The 19,437-nt window shown below is 37.4% G+C and overlaps 1 protein-coding gene across 1 annotated transcript in view; it reads right to left on the bottom strand.

Moving 5' to 3' along the window:
* Positions 1-19,437, bottom strand: part of DARS1 (aspartyl-tRNA synthetase 1) — a 42,050-nt gene that overhangs the window by 21,455 nt on the left and 1,158 nt on the right. Inside the window, exons 2-4 of the mRNA XM_082483905.1 lie at positions 19,209-19,266; positions 12,360-12,452; positions 6,692-6,794 (exon numbers count right to left, since the gene is read on the bottom strand). Of these exons, the coding sequence (XP_082340031.1) occupies positions 6,692-6,794; positions 12,360-12,452; positions 19,209-19,266 (254 nt within the window). The remainder of the gene's footprint in view (positions 1-6,691; positions 6,795-12,359; positions 12,453-19,208; positions 19,267-19,437) is intronic.

The following is a 19,437-nucleotide window of genomic DNA, read 5'->3' as shown; positions in this document are numbered from 1 at the left end:
CTATTTCTTTGATGATAATACTTTCAGGTGATAGAACTCATTGGCAGCTGCTCTGAAAGTTATACAGACCACGGTGCTTCATATGCTTGACTTGCTTAACCATTAGGTAATTCCACATACTGCATAAAATTTGTTAATAGTACGTTTTTCTGGTACATTTACACTTTAAAAGAGCTACAGTTGCTCAAATCAGTATAATGAACAAATGACTAAATTTGTACAAAGCAGAGGTCAACGGTAGGCTTTAAATCAGAATTCATTTAGTTAAGGGTGAGCCACCATTCATCTCCATTATTTAAGCAGAGGCAACAAATTCAAGAAAGACAAGGAGAAATGACACAAAGTGCTTAGAAGCAGGCTCTCTTACAAATGACTCTGTTTAGAACTCCTTAAAAAGACTGAGGCAGCAACACAATGCTTTGGATGCAGGAGAACGGGATGAAAAGAAACACACAGAGAATACATATCCTGCTAAAATAGTATTTGGCATAACTATAAATTCCCTTTGCTTCTCAAATAAGCAAATGTTTAAAAGAATAAAAGTTTTACTCTTGTGCTAACTTTTTTTTTCCCCTAAATGGTTCCCCTCTATTTTTCCCGCTTCCTTTTTCATGACATTTTGCCAAATGCCCAGAATACACTAATGACACGAATAGCAGTCTTCATTGAAAATATGTTTCTGATCTGTTAAAAAAAGCCCTCTCATTAATAATTGTAAATAAAAATAATATTTTAAACTTACTGAAGCAAATTCTCTGCACTGTGAAAAAGCAAATAATACTTAAACGTAGATGTGTTGTATCAGATCACTGATCCCATGGCTGAGAACTGGTGTTAGTGGTCATTACAGAGCTTTGATCAGAACATGTATGGAATTCAAGACATGCAAAATGGTATAAGTTTAAAAATACAGGAAGAAACTGACTTTTACATCATTGTAACTGTAACATTTCTTTGCAAACTTGCATAACAAGAACTTTAAAACTTTGCACTTGTGATTAAATGTGCTTTTTCTCTCTTTCTAAACTGAGGTTGCAATTAAAATGGTATGTTTCTTGGTCTGGAACAAACTTTAAATCTGTAACATCCCTTAATCATTAAATCTGCCATAGTTTTAAGATGTATTTCAACTCAGTTCCTACCTATGTAGATCCCTGTATCCAAATATGCATAAAAGTGCCTGGGCACACAAAACCACAAATTTTCTACTGCATATGACCATCTTTGTATTTACAAACATTCGTCATTTACTCTAAACTTTCATTTGATAATTGGAAAACACGCTTTTGCTCATTCAGACTACGTAGCTAATCTCGTATGGAAGTAAAAGCTCGTGTTTTGAGTTCTGTTTGAACTGCGTTTAGCAAGATCTAGTGCTGGAAAAATCTGAAGTTCCTAACATAGAGCATCAAATGTAAACTACGGAAACCTGGAAGGTGCTGCTTTGATCCCAACAGATAGTTTCAAGAATGTTACTGAAATGGTAATTTCAGTTGAAGTTACAAGAAATAAGATGCTTTAATTAAATGCCGGTATTCTCTGCTTTAATTGAATGCCGGTGTTCTCCGCAGCACTAAGTCATCTAGGTGATTTTTTGATAAAATTCCCCTGGGTAACAAAAAAACCCCAAACAAAGCAAAAAAAGCGAACATGCTGGCTAAGGCCAAACCACGACAGTAGAAAAGTATGCCAATGCTATCACCATTCCCATGAAAAACAACAATATTTCTATCTGTAATTAATATTAGAAAGAACTAGAAACTAAATTAGGATGCATAATACATTACGACAGATGCCATCATTATATTATTTAATCCTTAAGCTACTTTAGGAATAGATTCATAAAGTCCAATGCTAAAAAATTCCTCCATATAGCAAACTGCTTCTTTATATGTAATGTTCCTTCTAAAAAAACAAGACTATAATTACTAAAATGTCCACTAGATGCCTTACGCCCCTCTTAATTATATGCATGTCTATTAGCCAAGACTTTCTCTTTTAACCACAGGATTGCATTATTGCAGTCTGTATGACAACAGCTTCATGTTGCAAGCTGAACCCCATGTGGGCCTCCCTAAGAGAATCACAATCAACATTTTCTTGATCAAAAGTCTGACAGATTGGAAGAAACTTGGTTATTTATAGGCTTTAAATAGAAAATGTTTTACTTAATGGAAGCATTTATACTTGTTCAGACATTTTCTTGTTTTTTCTTCAACACTGGTTTTTGTAAACAGACACATTGTTATATTAATACATTATTAAATCTAAAAATATTAAATAATAGTCATAAAACATAATAATCTATGATCCTTTATCTGAATGTCAGTGTAAGCTGGAGGCAATCGTTTACTTTGAAAAAATGAGTTCACTTTGTAAAAAGTATAAACATTTTATACTCAATTCAGTAAGAGCAACTGTAATACTGTCTACACAAATACAATAAGTACCCATTAAGCCCTCTGAAAGGGTGGTTAACTGACATCATCTACATGAAGGCCACGTAAACACCTATTCTTATTCTCTTCATTCTAAAAATATAATAATATGTTCCCTGTACCAACATTCTAACACCTGAATGAACCTAGGTATCTTCTTTTAAAGATTTTCAGTAATGAAATCCACTACACATTTTTAACCATTTTCACTGAAAAAAAAAATCCACTTTATTTCCCTTCAGAATCTACCTAGCTTCACCATCTTTCACTGCATCTTCTCTTAGCTTTGTATCTGCAAAGAAAGAACCCTCCATTGGCAGAAAATCTTGCATAGGTACCATCAGACTGGGATTTAAATTACTTAGTAATTTCTCTTAGATAGAATAGAGAGTTCTCTTTAGTCTCACAGGAAGGCAGATTTGCCTGACCACCTATCGTTTCATCTTGCAGCTTCACCATCAACCTTTTCCAATTTGATATATATTCAGATACAAAGACAACAGAAGTGGACAAAATATTCCAGAAATGGTCAAATGACTGGCATATATCACATTTATGGCATTTTATTCCTCTTTTTCAAAACTCAAGAGATCTCTTAGCATAGTAGGTAAGAGAACTGCATGGACTCCTGTTAAGTCAGTTATCTGTCTATCGTGATCAATTTCTCGTCACTTACTCTCCTACATATTAATCCTGAACATACACAAAATCTGAACCAACGATCACAAAGGTACAAATTCACACTGAAGAGCATCAAAGTGATTTCTCTAAATGAACTCTGGTTACTATATCCTCCTAGCTCCTAGTTTACCGTTCCGATTTCTGTGTCACCAGTAAACTTAACATCTGCAATTTGACATTTTCTTCCAGATCACTGATACAAAAATTAAACAAAAATGTATAAAGAAAATATTTCTGCAATATCCAGCACTTTTCCTGGTATCACCAATTTATCTAGCCGATGAACTTATGTATATTTTTCCACATCATGACATATTTTCATATAGGTTTACTCATCTTTTATTATTATTTTTAATCTCTTTTCTGGATTTTCATTCTCTAGCCTGCTATAAAGAGCCATCAAGTTACTTCCTGAGCAAGGGCATGTTGTTTGGGCAGCCAAATTAGAATCTGTTAACCACCTATCCCAACTGCTATATCATATCACCTGGTTATGGTAGCAGGGAAGGGGGTGGAAAGGCTTAATGCTGATACAAAAAAAGAGAAAGAAAACCAAAACCGACCACACCCAGTACTTTATGGAAAAAAAAGCAGGTTGATAAATCACTAATTGAACCACTTAGCACCTCTGCTGGCTGAAAGAGACAATTAACTTTTCCTCTTATACAGGACTAGGCTGATTTTTTTTTCTGATGAAAGAATGAAGAAAAACTCCACAGCTGCCAATCCAGTATCTCAACTAGCTCTATGCTGGTGGCTAAATATGTTTTGAAAGTTAAACTATAAACTTTTCATAGTTAAACTCACAGAAAATTCTTTGTCAAACTGAGTTAAACCAATACTAAGTATCTTTCACTAAAAAGAACTCACATTCTTATGATAATGGAGATAATTAGTGTACGAATGTTGCTAGACCACAGAAGGTTATGAAAGTTCTTGGTTTCCATGTGCCAATATCTAAAAGAGGAACTGGTTTGTTTATTATTTATGAAAAAATGTACAAAAAATGCTCCTTATTTTATCAGTTCTCATTAAAAAAATCAAGATCCAGAATTTCACAAACTATTTTAAAGAAAGTTTTGGACCCAGTATCAAAATATGAGAAAGCAGCACATTGAAAATAAAGTTTATTTACTAGCAGTGAAAAAGTTTAGTTTAAAAATTTAATTGAAATGTATTTAAGTTAAATGTTTTCTTCAATAAATGTGTATTTCCTCATTTAATGTGTAGGAAACCAGAGGAGATGATGAAAAAATACACCGAGAAAGGCAGAGCAACAGTAGTTATTTTTAGACATCTAAGACCAGCCTCAGCTGCTAGTAATAATGGCATCATTCCACAGCAGGTGAAAACTAGCAGGAAAGGGACTGCAGAGGAGGCACATACTGTTGCTGTGCTTCAGGTGTTACCCACATGGTGACCACAAGTGCACTTAGAAGTCAAGGAACAGCAGCAGCCTCTGAAGGACAAGAGGCACCTGCAATGGCGATATCGGACGAAATTGTAGAAGAAGATAAAACATTGGAAAAAGTCACAGCATGGCAGGATATTGTTCAAATAGGTTTGTTGGTGGGAAGGAATCATGAGAATGTGATTGCACTAATGCTGTTAAAAAAACACCAAAAGCAAACCCCCAAAAGAAGACCCAGAAGGCTGTAGCAGAGAAAGTTCTATCATTCAAAGCACGTGATGGTAAGCATGTAAGCATTTCAGAAGCACAAATAATGAGTAAAACATGCATACTATAAAATTATAGAGGCTGAAGCATCAGGATTTAGCTAGAAAATGCTATCACAAAAAGGAGCAGAATGAAAGGTCAAAACACAGTACAAACATCATGAGTCCAACTACTCAGAGGAAATCAGGTCTGTCATATCAAGAAAAGTGGGGAGATGACTGGGAGTTGTAAAGAACCTAAGGATGAGGTTCCATCTGATTTAACAGCTCACTCCTGCCAGAAGAGAAAAGAGCTTTGGCCTCTACCCTTTCCACATACCCTTTTCCACCATTTACCATTCCTTGTTAGCTCTGGACCTCCATGACCTAGTTTAAATCACTAACCTGACAGAAAACTGAGTAAAAAAGGAATAATGAAATAAAAAAAAAAAAAAGTCACCTAAGGCTTACAAGTGGCAGAGTCAGCACATGGAAGAAAAGAGTAAGGACCAACTTCCCTCTCATGAGCTCCTAACAACTGAGCTCTGTCACTCATGAAACGTAGGAAATTCACTTGTGGAGGGAAGAACCGTGAAGAAAACTGAAGAGAGATGCTGGAGAGAACTGGAGAATGGGAGAGTGAGCATCACAACTGTAAGAGTTGTTTCACTGTTCTGTAGCACAAGCTCATCCAGAGAGTACAGGCAGACTGTTGGTAGGTTAGAGGGAGATGAATTGGGGAACAAGTAGATTATACACTTAATTCTTTTCAAAGATTCTAAGCGCTGGAGAGAACAAACTATTTCATGAAGAAACAGAACACTCCACTTTGGCTCATAAACACCTGTAAACAGCATGGTTCACACTGGCACTGCCAACACTAAGCACCGCCAAACAACAAACACTGCTGGTTCTGTTTTCCCGTTGCCTTGAACCTCATCAGCAGAAGCATTATCCGAACCTTCTTAACTTGGCTTCTGGAAGTCTATACTATAATGAATCCCTCCTCTCCCTGGCATATTGAAGGTTGGAGGCTGTAGCACTTTTGCAGCTAATTAGTGGGGGCTCCCTTCCCAGGCATGAGAGTAGTGCCAAGAACTACACAGAAGCAACTCAAGTGCCACATGTTAAACGTATTATTGCACCGAATTGATCCACATTTCTATTTGTGAACAAGTAGATATACATGATTAAAAGCTCTACTATAAAAACACCTTTGTCATGCAAGCATATTTTGTGCTGGACAACCTGAAAGCACAATCTTGAGGCAAGTCGCAGGGGAAGGTTTTTTTTATCTTTAAGAACGAAACAAACGAAATAACTGAATTTAAATTGCTGCAACAAACACCTGTTTAATTGGCAAGTCTAACTATTACCCCCCCAAATATTTTTGAAAGTAACTTAAATCCCTCATTAAACACTCTAGTGCCAAAAATAAGGTGTAAATAAGATTAATTCAGTGCATAGAAGCTACTCTTAATTTCTTCAACTCAGTAAGCCACTTACAATATAACTTCTTCACATCAATTCTAGCTATAAAACGTATTACTACATTGCACATCTCGTAGAAGAAAACCCCTGAACATGTGCAGACGCACACAAACACCACACACAAAATGAAGCGTCCCACTAAGCTCAGCTTGCCAGACTTTTTGTTAGCCAGCTTGAAAGTAAATGTAGGTTGTCTATGGCGAGAGAATGCTGCTTCAGCAGTTCAGAATGAATTTCAAGCCTGTTCTCTGTTTTATCTTTTGTCAGTGTAATGTATTCAACGCAATAGTGAGCTGACAATTTAAATAACTACATTTTAAAACAAACGAAGCATTGATGTTAATGTGTGAAAATGGTCCCAACCCCTGGGAGTCCTGGTTCCCACCATTGTTTACTCTGACAACAGGATATAATTGCTTACTTACTTGGCAGCAAACTTTACCATCTGCTTGCTTGCATGCTGTCCCACAGCCACAAGAGCCTGGATATTAAACTGCTGCTGACGCAGGACTAAGAAACACTGCTTCCCTGAATACAAAGGAAAACAACGCAGGTGTATTAAGGACAAGTTACTCGAGGTCTTTGTGAATGAGGAAAAAATGCTTTACTACTTTAATATTAAACTGAGATGTGTCTCTCTCCTCTGCTGCACCCCCCGCCCCCAAATAGCTACATCAAACTAGTCAGCTCTGCATGTACACCACCCTCCCCAACATCGAAATAAATCAAATAATTCTGCCTTACATCTATAAACACGTGAATAGAAATTTTCTAAAAATAACAATAAGCCTTCCAACATAAATAATATCTAGACAAAACAAAACCTAGAAATCATATCTTTTTAAGTATCTATTATTCTTCAAATTTTCTTTCAAGAAGAAAATCATACTTTTCCTTGTTGGTTTGCTCACAACTACTTCAAGTCTACATTATTTTAAAAGAAGTTTTTTCTCATCTTCTCAAGTTAAAGCTGTGGAGTTCACTTTACAAAGCTGCTCTGAGAGTAACAGGCTTGATTTTGCACCACAGGGACTAAACCAACAATGTTCATTCTATAATACACCACGCATTCAGAATGAAGAGGAACAAAAGGAGTATTGATTCCGGTGAATGACAAGAACCTAAAAGACTCAAGTAAAAATTCCTGTAAGAGCAATTTATTCATGAACAGCTTAGGGAAAAAGAAGTTAATAGGAATTAATAATAATTTACAAAGAACATAATGCACTTTGTTGACTTTTAAAATGGGTATTTTCAAGTCAACAAAGCTCCTTCTAATCTGTTTAGCTGACAGTTACAACCACTTCATATTTCTCCTCGCATCTCTAATAATTGTTTACTCCTTAACCTAGACTTAAGGAAATATGGTGATTTTAAACGCTTCTTCCTCAGAGAGAGAAATTAACAACAAACACTTCATTGTTGTACCAGTATCTGATAAAATGCATCAATATCATTTTAATTCCAAGTTCTGACTCATAACATTATAACATTTCCATTAGAACAGTGAGAATAGGAAGAAGCCAGAAGCTGTTATAGATAGCTATTTCCCAGTTATAGTTGACTTAGACTATAAAACATTAAAATCAACATATATCTCACTTTAACACTGACACTAAAAAGCCAGTTGTCGTTTTAATTTGTAATTATGTAGATTACCATTCCTGACACACAGCTGCAGAAAGTTTAAACAGTATCAGAAGATAAATTTTGACACACAATCTGATGGAAATAAAAGCAAACATATAAAGCTAGTACAAAATATTATTAAAAATGAACATTACAGTTATTGGAAATAACTAACCTTGTCCTGCAATTGTGATTTCAGAGATGCAACAAAATTAATTCCATATTTTCAGAAAACAGAGTACAACTATTTCCGTATTCCAGAGGCTGTGATATCTAAGTGAAGAAGCTAATATGAAATGGATGTACATATTTCTCTCAGGGAAACATTACGCCACAAATTTAAATTAGAAAAGTACAGGCTTCAGAAATCAAATAGAGCCTTCAATGGGTATACATGTCTGTGTTTCAGATCCAGTAAGCCAGCAAACGACGCACAATTTTTCCACAGGACACAATCTGCTAAGTTTCTTTGGAGAAGCGAGGTGTATCTCACATCTCAGTATTTCTCAATTACAGTATAATTTGGTAGAGTATTTCTTAGTGTGCTGGTTCTGGCTGGGGTAGGGTTAATTTCCTTCATAGTGCTGAAAACAGTGTAAATAACACAGGGATGTCTTCATTATTGCTGAGCAGTGCTTACACAGTCAAGGCCTTCTCTGCTCCTCACCCCACCCCACCAGCGAGCAGGTTGGGGGGCACAAAGAGCTGGGAGGGGATGCAGCCGGGACAGCTGACCCCAGCTGACCAAAGGAATATCCCATACCATAAGATGTCAACCTCAGTATATAAAGCTGGGGGAAGAAGGAAGGGGCGGGGGGAGGGACATTCGGAGTTGCAGTGTTTGTCTTCCCAAGTAACTGTTACATGTAATGGAGCCCTGCTTTCCTGGGGATGGCTGGACGCCTGCCTGCCCATGGGAAGCTGTGAATGAGTTCCTTGTTTTGCTTTGCTTGTGCGTGTGGATTTTGCTTTACCCATTGAACTGTCTTTATCTCAACCCACGAGCACCCTCATTTTGACTCTTCTGACTTTCTCCCCCATCCCACCAGGGGGGAGCGAGCGAGCGGCTGTGTGGTGCTTAGTTGCCAGCTGGGGCTAAACCATCACACCTAGAAAATAGTATTTGTCTCCATAATTTCAGTCACAAATGATTTCAGAAAATAGGATTGAAGTTTCAGCAATGATGTATTAGGTGTTCAAACAAAAAATGCACAGCTGAAGACAGCTACAATGTCATTCAACTAGTATATATTTAAGGAGAAAGTGGAGAAATGGAGGGACTTGCTATCATAATAATCAGAAGCAAAAGTTTGGCAATTGTACTTAATCCCAAACACTTGAAGTCTGATCAATATCTGCATCATAAAAGGACTCAAATCTTTTTGTCATGAGTAAGAGTAGCTGTTTTGATGAGGAAAGAGGATGTTTTGTAGAATATAACCAATTCTAATCACACAGAAGATAAGTGATCAAACAGACCTCACTGATAGGAATAGTTAAAATATCAAAGTTACAAAGATTGTTGGAGGAAACAGAGCTTTTCCCAAAAGCGCTGAAGGCATGCAAAATAAAGTATCAAAAAGACAAGCTGTAATCAAATCTACTTCATGATTAGATGCCTCTCCAGTTCAAGAGATGGAAAAGAGGAAGCATCAGAATGAGAAAAACATTGGGATTATGGCATGTTCTCCATGTATTTCAAAATATTGACATGGTATTTAAGTGAGAAGTGTAACACCAACTTTACTCACATTCTAAAGTTAACTACTCTAAGTTTTTATAAACCAAACCAATACTGTGTCCCACATGAATGCCTAAAAAGATGAAATGTTTCAAAAGAAATTTGGTTAAAAAGGTCTGACTCAGTCTAATGCAAGGAACTTTTAGTCACTGAACAAATAAGACACCACACAGAGAATCCTGTCAAAAGTAAGCACATAAAACCAAATAGGAGTCCATTTCCTTTCTTAGATGTAAGTACCAAACGGCACAAGACCTTATGAGAGAAAAGGATGTAAGGAAGGAATTTGTATAAAGAGTAAAACAGGTTTGGTCATATAAATTAATACATTGCTATTTACAGACATCTGCCAGCAAAGAGAAAACTTTGTATGGATTATTGTAAAATTTGGTCCAATATTTAAATTACTCTTGGTGGTACTCTTATTTTCAGACCTACTGTTTTGATGTTTTATAAACCTTTGCATTCATAAACCAAAAACAAGTTCAGGTCTAACATACTGCACAAGTCCCAGCTGCCTGGCAGAACCCAGACTGATTTCCCAACTGCTCTTCAATGATAAACACGATCAGTAGCTTAGGCTGGCTTTAAAATAAGGCCAGAAATAACATTTATTCAATCTATGATAAAAACCACAGGGCCCTAAGCACTTTAATTTTAGTATAACCCACAGAAATTCCCAACACCCCATTATTTACACATCCTTCAGTTAATTTCCATCAGACTTTGTGAGTGGCTCGCTATATGAGACAGCTGGATTCTGCAGTTGTTCACATTCTTTTTTTTTTTTTTTTGGTTTATTGGTCAGAACTAGACAGGGTTAAATAAAGGATATGTTGGTTATTTAGGAGTCAAATTCATGCTTCTGAGAAAAACTAATGCTATTTTAGTGCAAGATTTTCCTGTTTCCTGCAAGACTTTCCTTTCCATAATGGTAGGAATAGCACCACGATGTGTGTGGGAAAGGCTAATATTACTTTTTACTCTGAAACATTTGCTTTTCTTGTAAGATTCTTTCCCCCAAAGCTTAAGTAAACAAGCATACAGCATTCCCTAGCAGCATTCCCTGAACGTCAGAATTGTTCTGTGTTGTCAGACCAGGAGGGAACAAGAAGCACAATCAATAAATTGAGAACACTTCATGCCCATAATCAACTCCTTTTGCTTTCATTCATCAGGTTGTGTTAAAGAGTTTTGAAAATATTTCATGAAAAACAATAGTCTTTCCTGAGGTCAAAGGTGAAGGATGACAAACAGCTTCTTGTAAGTTAATATTGCCATGTTACATCTCTGACTGAAGTAAATGCATATATCATGCAAGACACGGTATATAAATACAATACAGAGACAGTAATAAACAACCGTTGAACTTTATGTTGTTTTAAAGGTCTGCATAGACACCTATCTTCAATTTACCAAATTCTGTTAATAGTTGGAACTCTTCCTACAATTGCAAAAGAAAATGCCATAAGGATACCCTTATTTGTATACTGACAGTAACATTTAAATTAGATGAGTGTCTCCTGTCTGAACAGCTTCAATTTGTGATGACTAAGCCTTTCCCAGCTTTTGGGGTTGACAATTTCTATACATAGCAAAGAGAAACTTCCATGTAAGACACTACAGAACTACTGAGGAAATCACAGAGGACTCCGTAAATTTAAAGATTCTAATACAAATTAAAATGTGCATCAGATGTATATATTTACATACTGTTCTTTATTTACCTGACTGCAGTACACCCATTAAGAGGGACATATTTTAAGAAAATGAAGCCTCAAAAAAAGAAACGAATCTGGTACCTGTGACAATATTCTGTACTGGATTCTCAACCCTAATTTGTATTATTCCCAATTCTAAGACTACCGTTGAGTTTAATTCATGAAGATAATTTCTTTATGCTCTTTTCTTTCAATTCTCGGGAAGAAAAAGTATTTATATCTCACTACAGAGCTGCCAAACACAACTGAAACCAGTACAACAGTTGTCAGCATCTGATGTCAACTGAAAAGGCCAAAGCCTGTTTAAGTTTGCATATGGCAAACTGATCTCCAGAGAGAGATTCTGATTCCAGAAATATGGCTGTCAGACAGCCAAGTATGACAGCCCACACTACTGAGAACCTATAAAAGGATTTTCCCTTTGTCTTGTTAAAGAAATATAATGGTTCTTATTTTAAGTTCAAATCGATATAATCAGATACTGGTAAGCGAAAGTAAAAATTTTGACATTTTAACACAGATTTTTGCTTCCTATCAAAGAAAAGGTATAGTGAAAATATTCATATGCAGCAGACTAAATATGGCCTGTCTGACAACTGATACATTTATAATAAAAGTACATTTTACAGAAGCAGCTCGTAACTTTTTTACCTCACAACTGTTAACACCCAAAGGAGAATGACTATAATATTTTAAAATTCCTATTATTTACAATTGTCCACACATTGTTTAGTAATATGATAAAACCAAAATTCACTTTTACTACAATGTAATAGTAATACCTGATTCCCACTCAGCTGAAAACAAAATTTCCTTTTCCCCTCTTGGGAAAAGAGAGGTGAAAAAAAGAGAAAATAACCAGTCAAAGTGAACACTGAGTAATCAGGTGGCAAAGTTTTCTTGTATGCAAGATGTAACTAACAGGTCATGAAGCCAAAATAAACATTCAGGTCATGCTAACACTATGAGGAAATAAAAATAAAAACCCTGGAGGCATCTCACCTTTAGCTCTGCTTGTATGAATTCTGCCACGAACCCAAACCACTTCATCAGCCTTCTCCACTGTCAAGTCTTTTATTCGAATCAAAACTCTATCTGAATTACAGGAAAAAAAAGCACATTTTAAAACAGGTTTGGATTTTTTTGAAGCCAAACATTTTTCACTTTAAATTCCAAATACATTTTCTATCAGTGCTAAAATTTAAAATAAATCCAAAACATTATTTTTTGTACCTACAGCATAACAGATGTACTGAAAACACACAAGATCCCATTCCCTTTCACAGTTAATTGGACTTGATCAAGTAGTTTTAAATTGGTTCAAGCTTATTGTTTTACTTATACAGCAGGGTCAAACTGCACTAAAAAAAAAGCAAGCCTTACTGTAGTTCACGGATGGCAGAACCCTGCATGACTACAATATTTTTGGTAAGACTTCACTGTGCTGCACTGTGCTACCTGCACTTAGTGTGAATTTCTGCTAGCCAAGGGATGTCTGCCCTGCTCCACTGTGCAACATGAAAGTTGCTATGTTGAATACAGCAAAACAGAGGCTCAGAGGTGACCTGTATCTACTTAAGTGGGCAAATATCACTGTAAAATTATTATTATTTAAAATAAAGAAGAGAAAGAAACCACAAATAAATGTGCATTAGAAATGAAAATATTTATTTTGATAAAAACAATTGCATTTTGGAGCAACAAGAGTATTACTGTGTAAAACCAGTAAAATTTATTTTAAGAGAGACTCTCTTTGACAACCTGATCAAGCACGATCATTGTGGGAGCCAGAATTCATCAGAAAGAAGCCTTCAAATTCTGTGTACTCAAGAAAGCTAAGTAACAATAGGAATGCATGGTTTGGAAAGGACAGATTTTGGATAGTAAAGGAAAAAAAAAATACCAAGGAGAATATTTTTAAACAAATCAGGAATTTAAAAATTGCATAGAACCATTATGAGCTGCCCATATGCTGGCTGCATGCCGCTATTCCTTGAAATGCACTCATTTAATTGTATTATTCTGTAAATTTTTGGCCAAAGATGTTTTTGCACAGTCTCAAACACTTATTTCTTGTATCTACAAATCAGTTAGGGGATATACATAGCATTGCATAGAACCTCAACATTTCTAACAGCTACACTTACTCATTTACAGTTCATATGTTGTTAAAAACACTGCTTATTAGACAAAAAAAAAAAGTCTTCAAGGAGATATCAATCCTTATGAGTTTCTTCCAACTTGAAATAGTCTATGATTCTATGATATGAAACACAAGCAAATTCACTCTCTCTGACTTTCATCACAAGATTTCTCCCTTGTTTCAAAATAACATTAAAATCGCTAAGACACTTCCACTCTAGACTTTTCCTACCAGTACTTTTCCAAAGTTTGCCTACCCCAGGTTACCATCTGCCATTCTGGACTCCTTCCCCCTGTCTCTGAATACCAGTCACAGCTTGCCCTGCAAGCCTATTATTCAACACTGGGAATTTTTGGGGGGTTGAAAATATTTATTAGCTTATGCTCAGGGTAATGTTTTTTCTTCATAGACACACATCAAAACCAGAACGGAATGAAAGTGCACAGAGGAACATCATAGGAACCTGACTCAAGTATATTAATAATATGTGTGCATGTGTGCACTGGGGAATGGAGAAAGGGGAATAAAGATGTTATCACTTGCCAGCAACTTCTGATGTTCAAACTTTATCAGTATAGTACATAGGAAACATGCAACCAGCACAACCCATAAGCTTTAGTATTTCTAAGAGTTTGATATTCAGACAGTTAAAATTACCTCAGTCAACTTAAAACTGTATTGTTAGAAACTTAAAACATTTTCCAGGCACAAGTCTAAAGACAAAATGAGGTGTTACCCTTTTTATGAATCCTCAGTGTTTCAGGAACCATCTGCATTAGATAAATATTTTTAAGTCTTTTGGATACATAATGGTTCATGTTTCATCAAGACTAAACAAGACACCTTTAACACAAAAATTTTTATATGGTATGAATTATTGAAAACTATTTCACCTTTCATAAAAAGGGTAATAAAACAATATCCAAAAAGAAACATCATAAAGTCAATTTTTCCAACAACAGATCACAGAATCGCAGCATGGCTGAGGCTGGAAGGCACCTCTCGACATTATCTGGTCCAAACCCTGCTCAAGCAGGGCCACCTAGAGCCAGCTGTCCAAGATCGCGTTCTGATGGTTTTTCAGTATCTCCACGGAAGGAGACTCCGCAACCTCTCTGGGCCACCTGTGCCAGTGCTTGGTCACCCTCACAGTAAAAAAAATTTCCTAATGTTCAAAGGGAACGTCCTGTGTTTGTTTGTGCCCATTGCCTCTGCTCCTGTCACAGTGCTCCACTGAAAAGAGCTAGACGTAGCAACTGTTACATTATTTTGTTTCTCTCCTTCAACACTTCCTGAATCTAGTCTTCCTTTCCTCTCATTTCTAAAATGCCAGTAGTTCATAATAATGTCTACATTTGTTAGTCTAAGCAATCATTTGTCTTTGTCGCTCATTTTCTCTTGCCCAACCAACATACTGTAGCTTAAATCTTCCCTCTGTACTCTCACATATCATTTCACCTGGGATCCCTTTCAGTTCATTTCTGTCATGATTAAAACGAAGCTTCTTGCTCTCACCTTTACAGTCCTCCCACCATATTCTTCAGACTACCACCTATTCACTCCTTCACAAATGCAAGCTGTACTTAGATTTTCTGTCTTCTTGCCACATAAACACTTCCAGACATTTAAATAATGAAAAAAAAGGATGTTTTAAACTGTGCTACAGTTGCAGTGAAGACAAGAGAACAAAGAATTTAAACAAAGTTCAAACAAAGAACTCTGTATGTCTGAAATTACACTTCCAGTCCCAGTTCAATGTGCTATCTCACCTTCATTGCCATTTTGAATCATGTTTAAGGGGAAACTGTATTTTTTGTTTCTTTCACATATAGCACAATCTCTTCAACTTACTAAATATCCTTATCTTTCTCTCAGAACTCTAACCTCTTTTAAACATGGGAGAAGAGGACAAAACCCCAAAAAGCTGTCTGCGTTATACAAGACAAAATCACTTTTCCACCCGCAGACCCCCATCCCCAGCCTGTCACATCACTCTGTTTACTAAGTTAATCTATCTTGCATCATGGAGTTTTGAACAGTATGATCAATATTTCTGCTGTCTCTGTAAAGTGCCAATGTCGGATAAATTTGAAAAAGAGAAGATAAGTTTCATTAAAAAACCTGAAAGCCAAAAGCAATATAAAATGAAAGCAGCTTCCAGGGAGGGGAGATGAAAGTAATGGGGCTGAAGGGGTTAAAAAGGGAAAGGCAAATGGAGTTTTACTAGCAATCATAGCCTCAAGCAGGCATGAAGGACAGAAAGACATGATGTAACAGGAAATGAGAACATCAGATAGCCAGGGCAGCCAGCACCAGCAGAAGACAGACTGAAGTGCTCCAAGAATGAAGGCACAGGTGTGTGTGAGATCAGTACAGCAGGGTGGAGCATCTATGCAACAACTTTGTGGACACATGAAAAGTTTTCATTTGCCTGCAGAGAAACAATAAGCCTATCCCTCAGAAAGGGAGAATAATTTGCTCTGATCACTCTAAGCTTTTTAACTTCCCATATCTCGCCAGTGTCTTCAGGACAGTGCAGCTACTAGAGCTGCAGAAGTCCAACTGAGCACCTACCCACGTCTGTGCTGTCTGTATTGGCTGTTGGCTCCAGTCACCAGACGGTATGCGGATCTGCACATGTCATACCACAATTCATTATTCTGACTTAGAAATGGCATGTACCCACACAGACTTCAGAAACAAACAAAATTAATACAGTACAGACAGATGGGAACACCCGCATTTGTGCTTCCCCGCCAGCCCCTGCCCCAAGCAGCAGTTCCTCCAAGACACTCAATACAAGCAGAACACTTTGGGGGAAAGCATACAGATGCTTCTGATGCCAAGTGATGACTTCACCCTCCCACGAGTCCTTTGATAAGAGCTCTCCCTGGCAGGAACTACCGAATATTTAAATAAAAGAGCATTAGTCTCAAGGAAGGGACTAGGTTGATCTTGAACTTTTTTATTGTAAGCATTTTGTTTTTTATTGTTACCTAATTTTGGTGTTCTGCATAACCATGTTCTAAAAACCCGAACAGCAGGAGTGTTACAGGTTGTATTTTAAGACCAATGGAAAACCTACTCAATCTTTTGCAAACAGTGGCTGAGACTTTTTTTTTTTTTTAAACAAGGATCGAGGGTCAAGGGGACAACAGATCTAAATACAGCATTCAGACTTTTACATATCATTTCTTGGGGCTTTTGCCATTTTCCTTCTCAATTTATTTTTTTTTCTCCACAGTGTTTTTGAATGTTTCTTTTGAATATGAGATAGTTGGCATGGTAGACTTTCTCCATGAGTAGGATTTGATCCACCACCTCAACCTGCCAGCTTGGGCCTCCCACACAGTTGTTTGATATGGGGTGTGAAACTGGCAGAGGAAACACAGGTTGCAGAAACTCTAGTGAGCCAAATGCAATCACAGAAGAGTGCAGGAAGAGGAGATCCAACAGGGCAATCTTTCAGCCTACAACAGGCAGTGCAGGTTAACCAGTCAGATGCTAACTTGGAGAAGTTAATTTTTTCTTAATATTATACCTTTTAGGTTGTGACTGCTTCTTATCCTGGCTTCTATCAGAAATACTGATACGTCCTGGCTTGTATCAGGAATAGTGTCGTCAGAAGGACTAGGGAAGCGATCGTCCCCCTATACTTGGCACTGGTGAGGCCCCACCTCAAGTACTGTGTTCAGTTTTGGGCCCCTCACTACAAGAAAGACATTGAGGTGCTGGAGCATGTCCAGAGAAGGTCAACGAAGCTGGTGAGGGGTCTGGAGCACAATCTTATGAAGAGCAGTTGAGGGAACTGGGGTTGTTTAGCCTGGAGAAAAGAAGGCTGAGGGGAGACCTTATCGCTCTCTACAACTACCTGCAAGGAGGTTGTAGCGAGGTGGGGGCTGGTTTCTTCTCCCAAGTATCAAGTGACAGGACAAGAGGAAATGGCCTCAAGTTGCACCAGGGGACATTTAGGATGGATATTAGGAAAAATTTATTCACAGAAAGGCTTGTCAAGCATTGGAACAGGCTGCCCAGGGAAGCAGCTGAGTTGCAACCCCTGGAGGTATTTAAAATACGTGTAGATGTAGTGCTGAGGGACATGGTTTAGTGGTAACTTAGCAGTGTTGGGTTAACAGTTGGACTTGATGATCTTAAAGGTCTCTTCCAACTTACATGATTCTATGATTCTGTGACTGCAGACCAATTTATGGCTTGTTATGTGGTTACACATAACTACAGATGGCTGTGCTCCTGCCCCTTCCAGCAGTCATCATACTCCTAGCCAACTTCTTTCGCTTTGCTAAGCTGGCTAAACAAGTTGTTACTATTAGCATGTTGAAATGGATCAGGAGAAGACCCAGCATCAGGAAGAGGGAGACCACAGCACCCAGCAGTTGGGCTAGCTTACAATGTGATTTCAACTTTAGTTCCTTTTCTTTGACAGCTAGTATGTGTTCTATTCAATAATAACTGTTAATACAGTCTGTAGTGATTTTGTTGTCCCGTTGCATTCTTGACATAATGTTCCCCTTCAGTTGGTTTCAACCTATGATTGCTTTTGTGGCTCCTCCTTTTCACAGCATTCTGCATTTCCCTTCCCAAGGGAGGTCAACCAAAACAACCATTCAGAGGAGAAAAAAATCACCTAATGACAGATGATGTTCCTTTTTTATATTTCACTACGAAGAAGTTACAAGAAGCCAGTCTATTACCTTCCCTCGTTCCTGTTTCATGCACTGCATAATATGAAGATTAATATTTCTTGGGATGTTGGCCTGGGAGATCGTTCTCTAGCTGACAAGTCTTTCTGAATCCCAATTCCCCATCAGTAGAAAATGTGGATTTCCTGAATCCCCAGTGGTGTGAATAATGATAACCCCCATAAATATTAATATATAATATTAATGGATTTGGTGTTCATATGCAGGAGTAATGAAGGCTGCAAAAGCAGACGGACATCCTACCCAGAGAGACCAGCTGCAGCAAGCCATAGCAGAACTTATTCCAAACAAAGAAAAAAACTGACATCTCAGGACTCAGTACGTCATAAATAATAATAATTTAATCCAAAAAAAAGTCAAGCCTGCAGTGATGGAGAGAGACAAAAACTGACAAGCTATGTAGGGTGTGGTTCAGGCAAGGACAAAGACTGAGATTCCATAACCTCTCTGGACCCAGCTCCAATATCCAACCACACTCATGACTTTTTTTCCCTTTTATCTAATCAGAATTTCCTGTGCTCCAACTTGTGCCCATGACCTCCTGTCCAATTACCACACCTTCAAGAGTCTGGCTTTACCCTCTCTACACTCTCCCATTAAGTAGCTTTAAGCAGCAATAAGATCACTCCACAGCTTCCTCTTTTCTGGGCTGAACAGGCCCAACTCCCTCAGCCTCTCCTCAGAGATCCTGTGCTCCAGGCCCCTAAGCAATTTGGTAGCTCTCCATTGGACTGGTGTCGAAATGTTAACGTCTTCCTTGCACTGGAGAGCCCAAAACCGGACACAGCATTCCAAATGCAGCCTCACAAGTGCCAAGTGTATTCAAATAAAGGGAAAGAATGGCATCAGGATTTGAATGAAAAAGTTTGGTAAATATTTTCTCAAACAAGTACTAAAGATATCAAATATATAACTTTTTTTTCCTTTTCCGCCCAGCTCTGATTTATAAAAAGGTTTTTTTTTTTTGTTTTTTTTTTTTTAACTGACCTGGTTTCTCTTGGGATTGTATCATTGATGACACTCCATATCTTTCCTTAGCATAATCCTAAAATGGAGGTGAGAAACATATATCAAAGAAGCATACAGAAAAAGATGAACAAAATCATTACAGATTTAACTCAGGTAATACAAAACAATTAGCTGTAACAATGAAGTCATGAAATTGTGTTTTAGACCCTTAGAGATATACAAGTGAGAGAAGATAATTATGCCCTGT

Source organism: Vanellus vanellus (genome assembly GCF_965231255.1).
Source record: "Vanellus vanellus genome assembly, chromosome: 5".
In the NCBI taxonomy this organism is placed as follows: domain Eukaryota; kingdom Metazoa; phylum Chordata; class Aves; order Charadriiformes; family Charadriidae; genus Vanellus; species Vanellus vanellus.
This window is presented reverse-complemented; position numbering and strand designations above follow the sequence as displayed.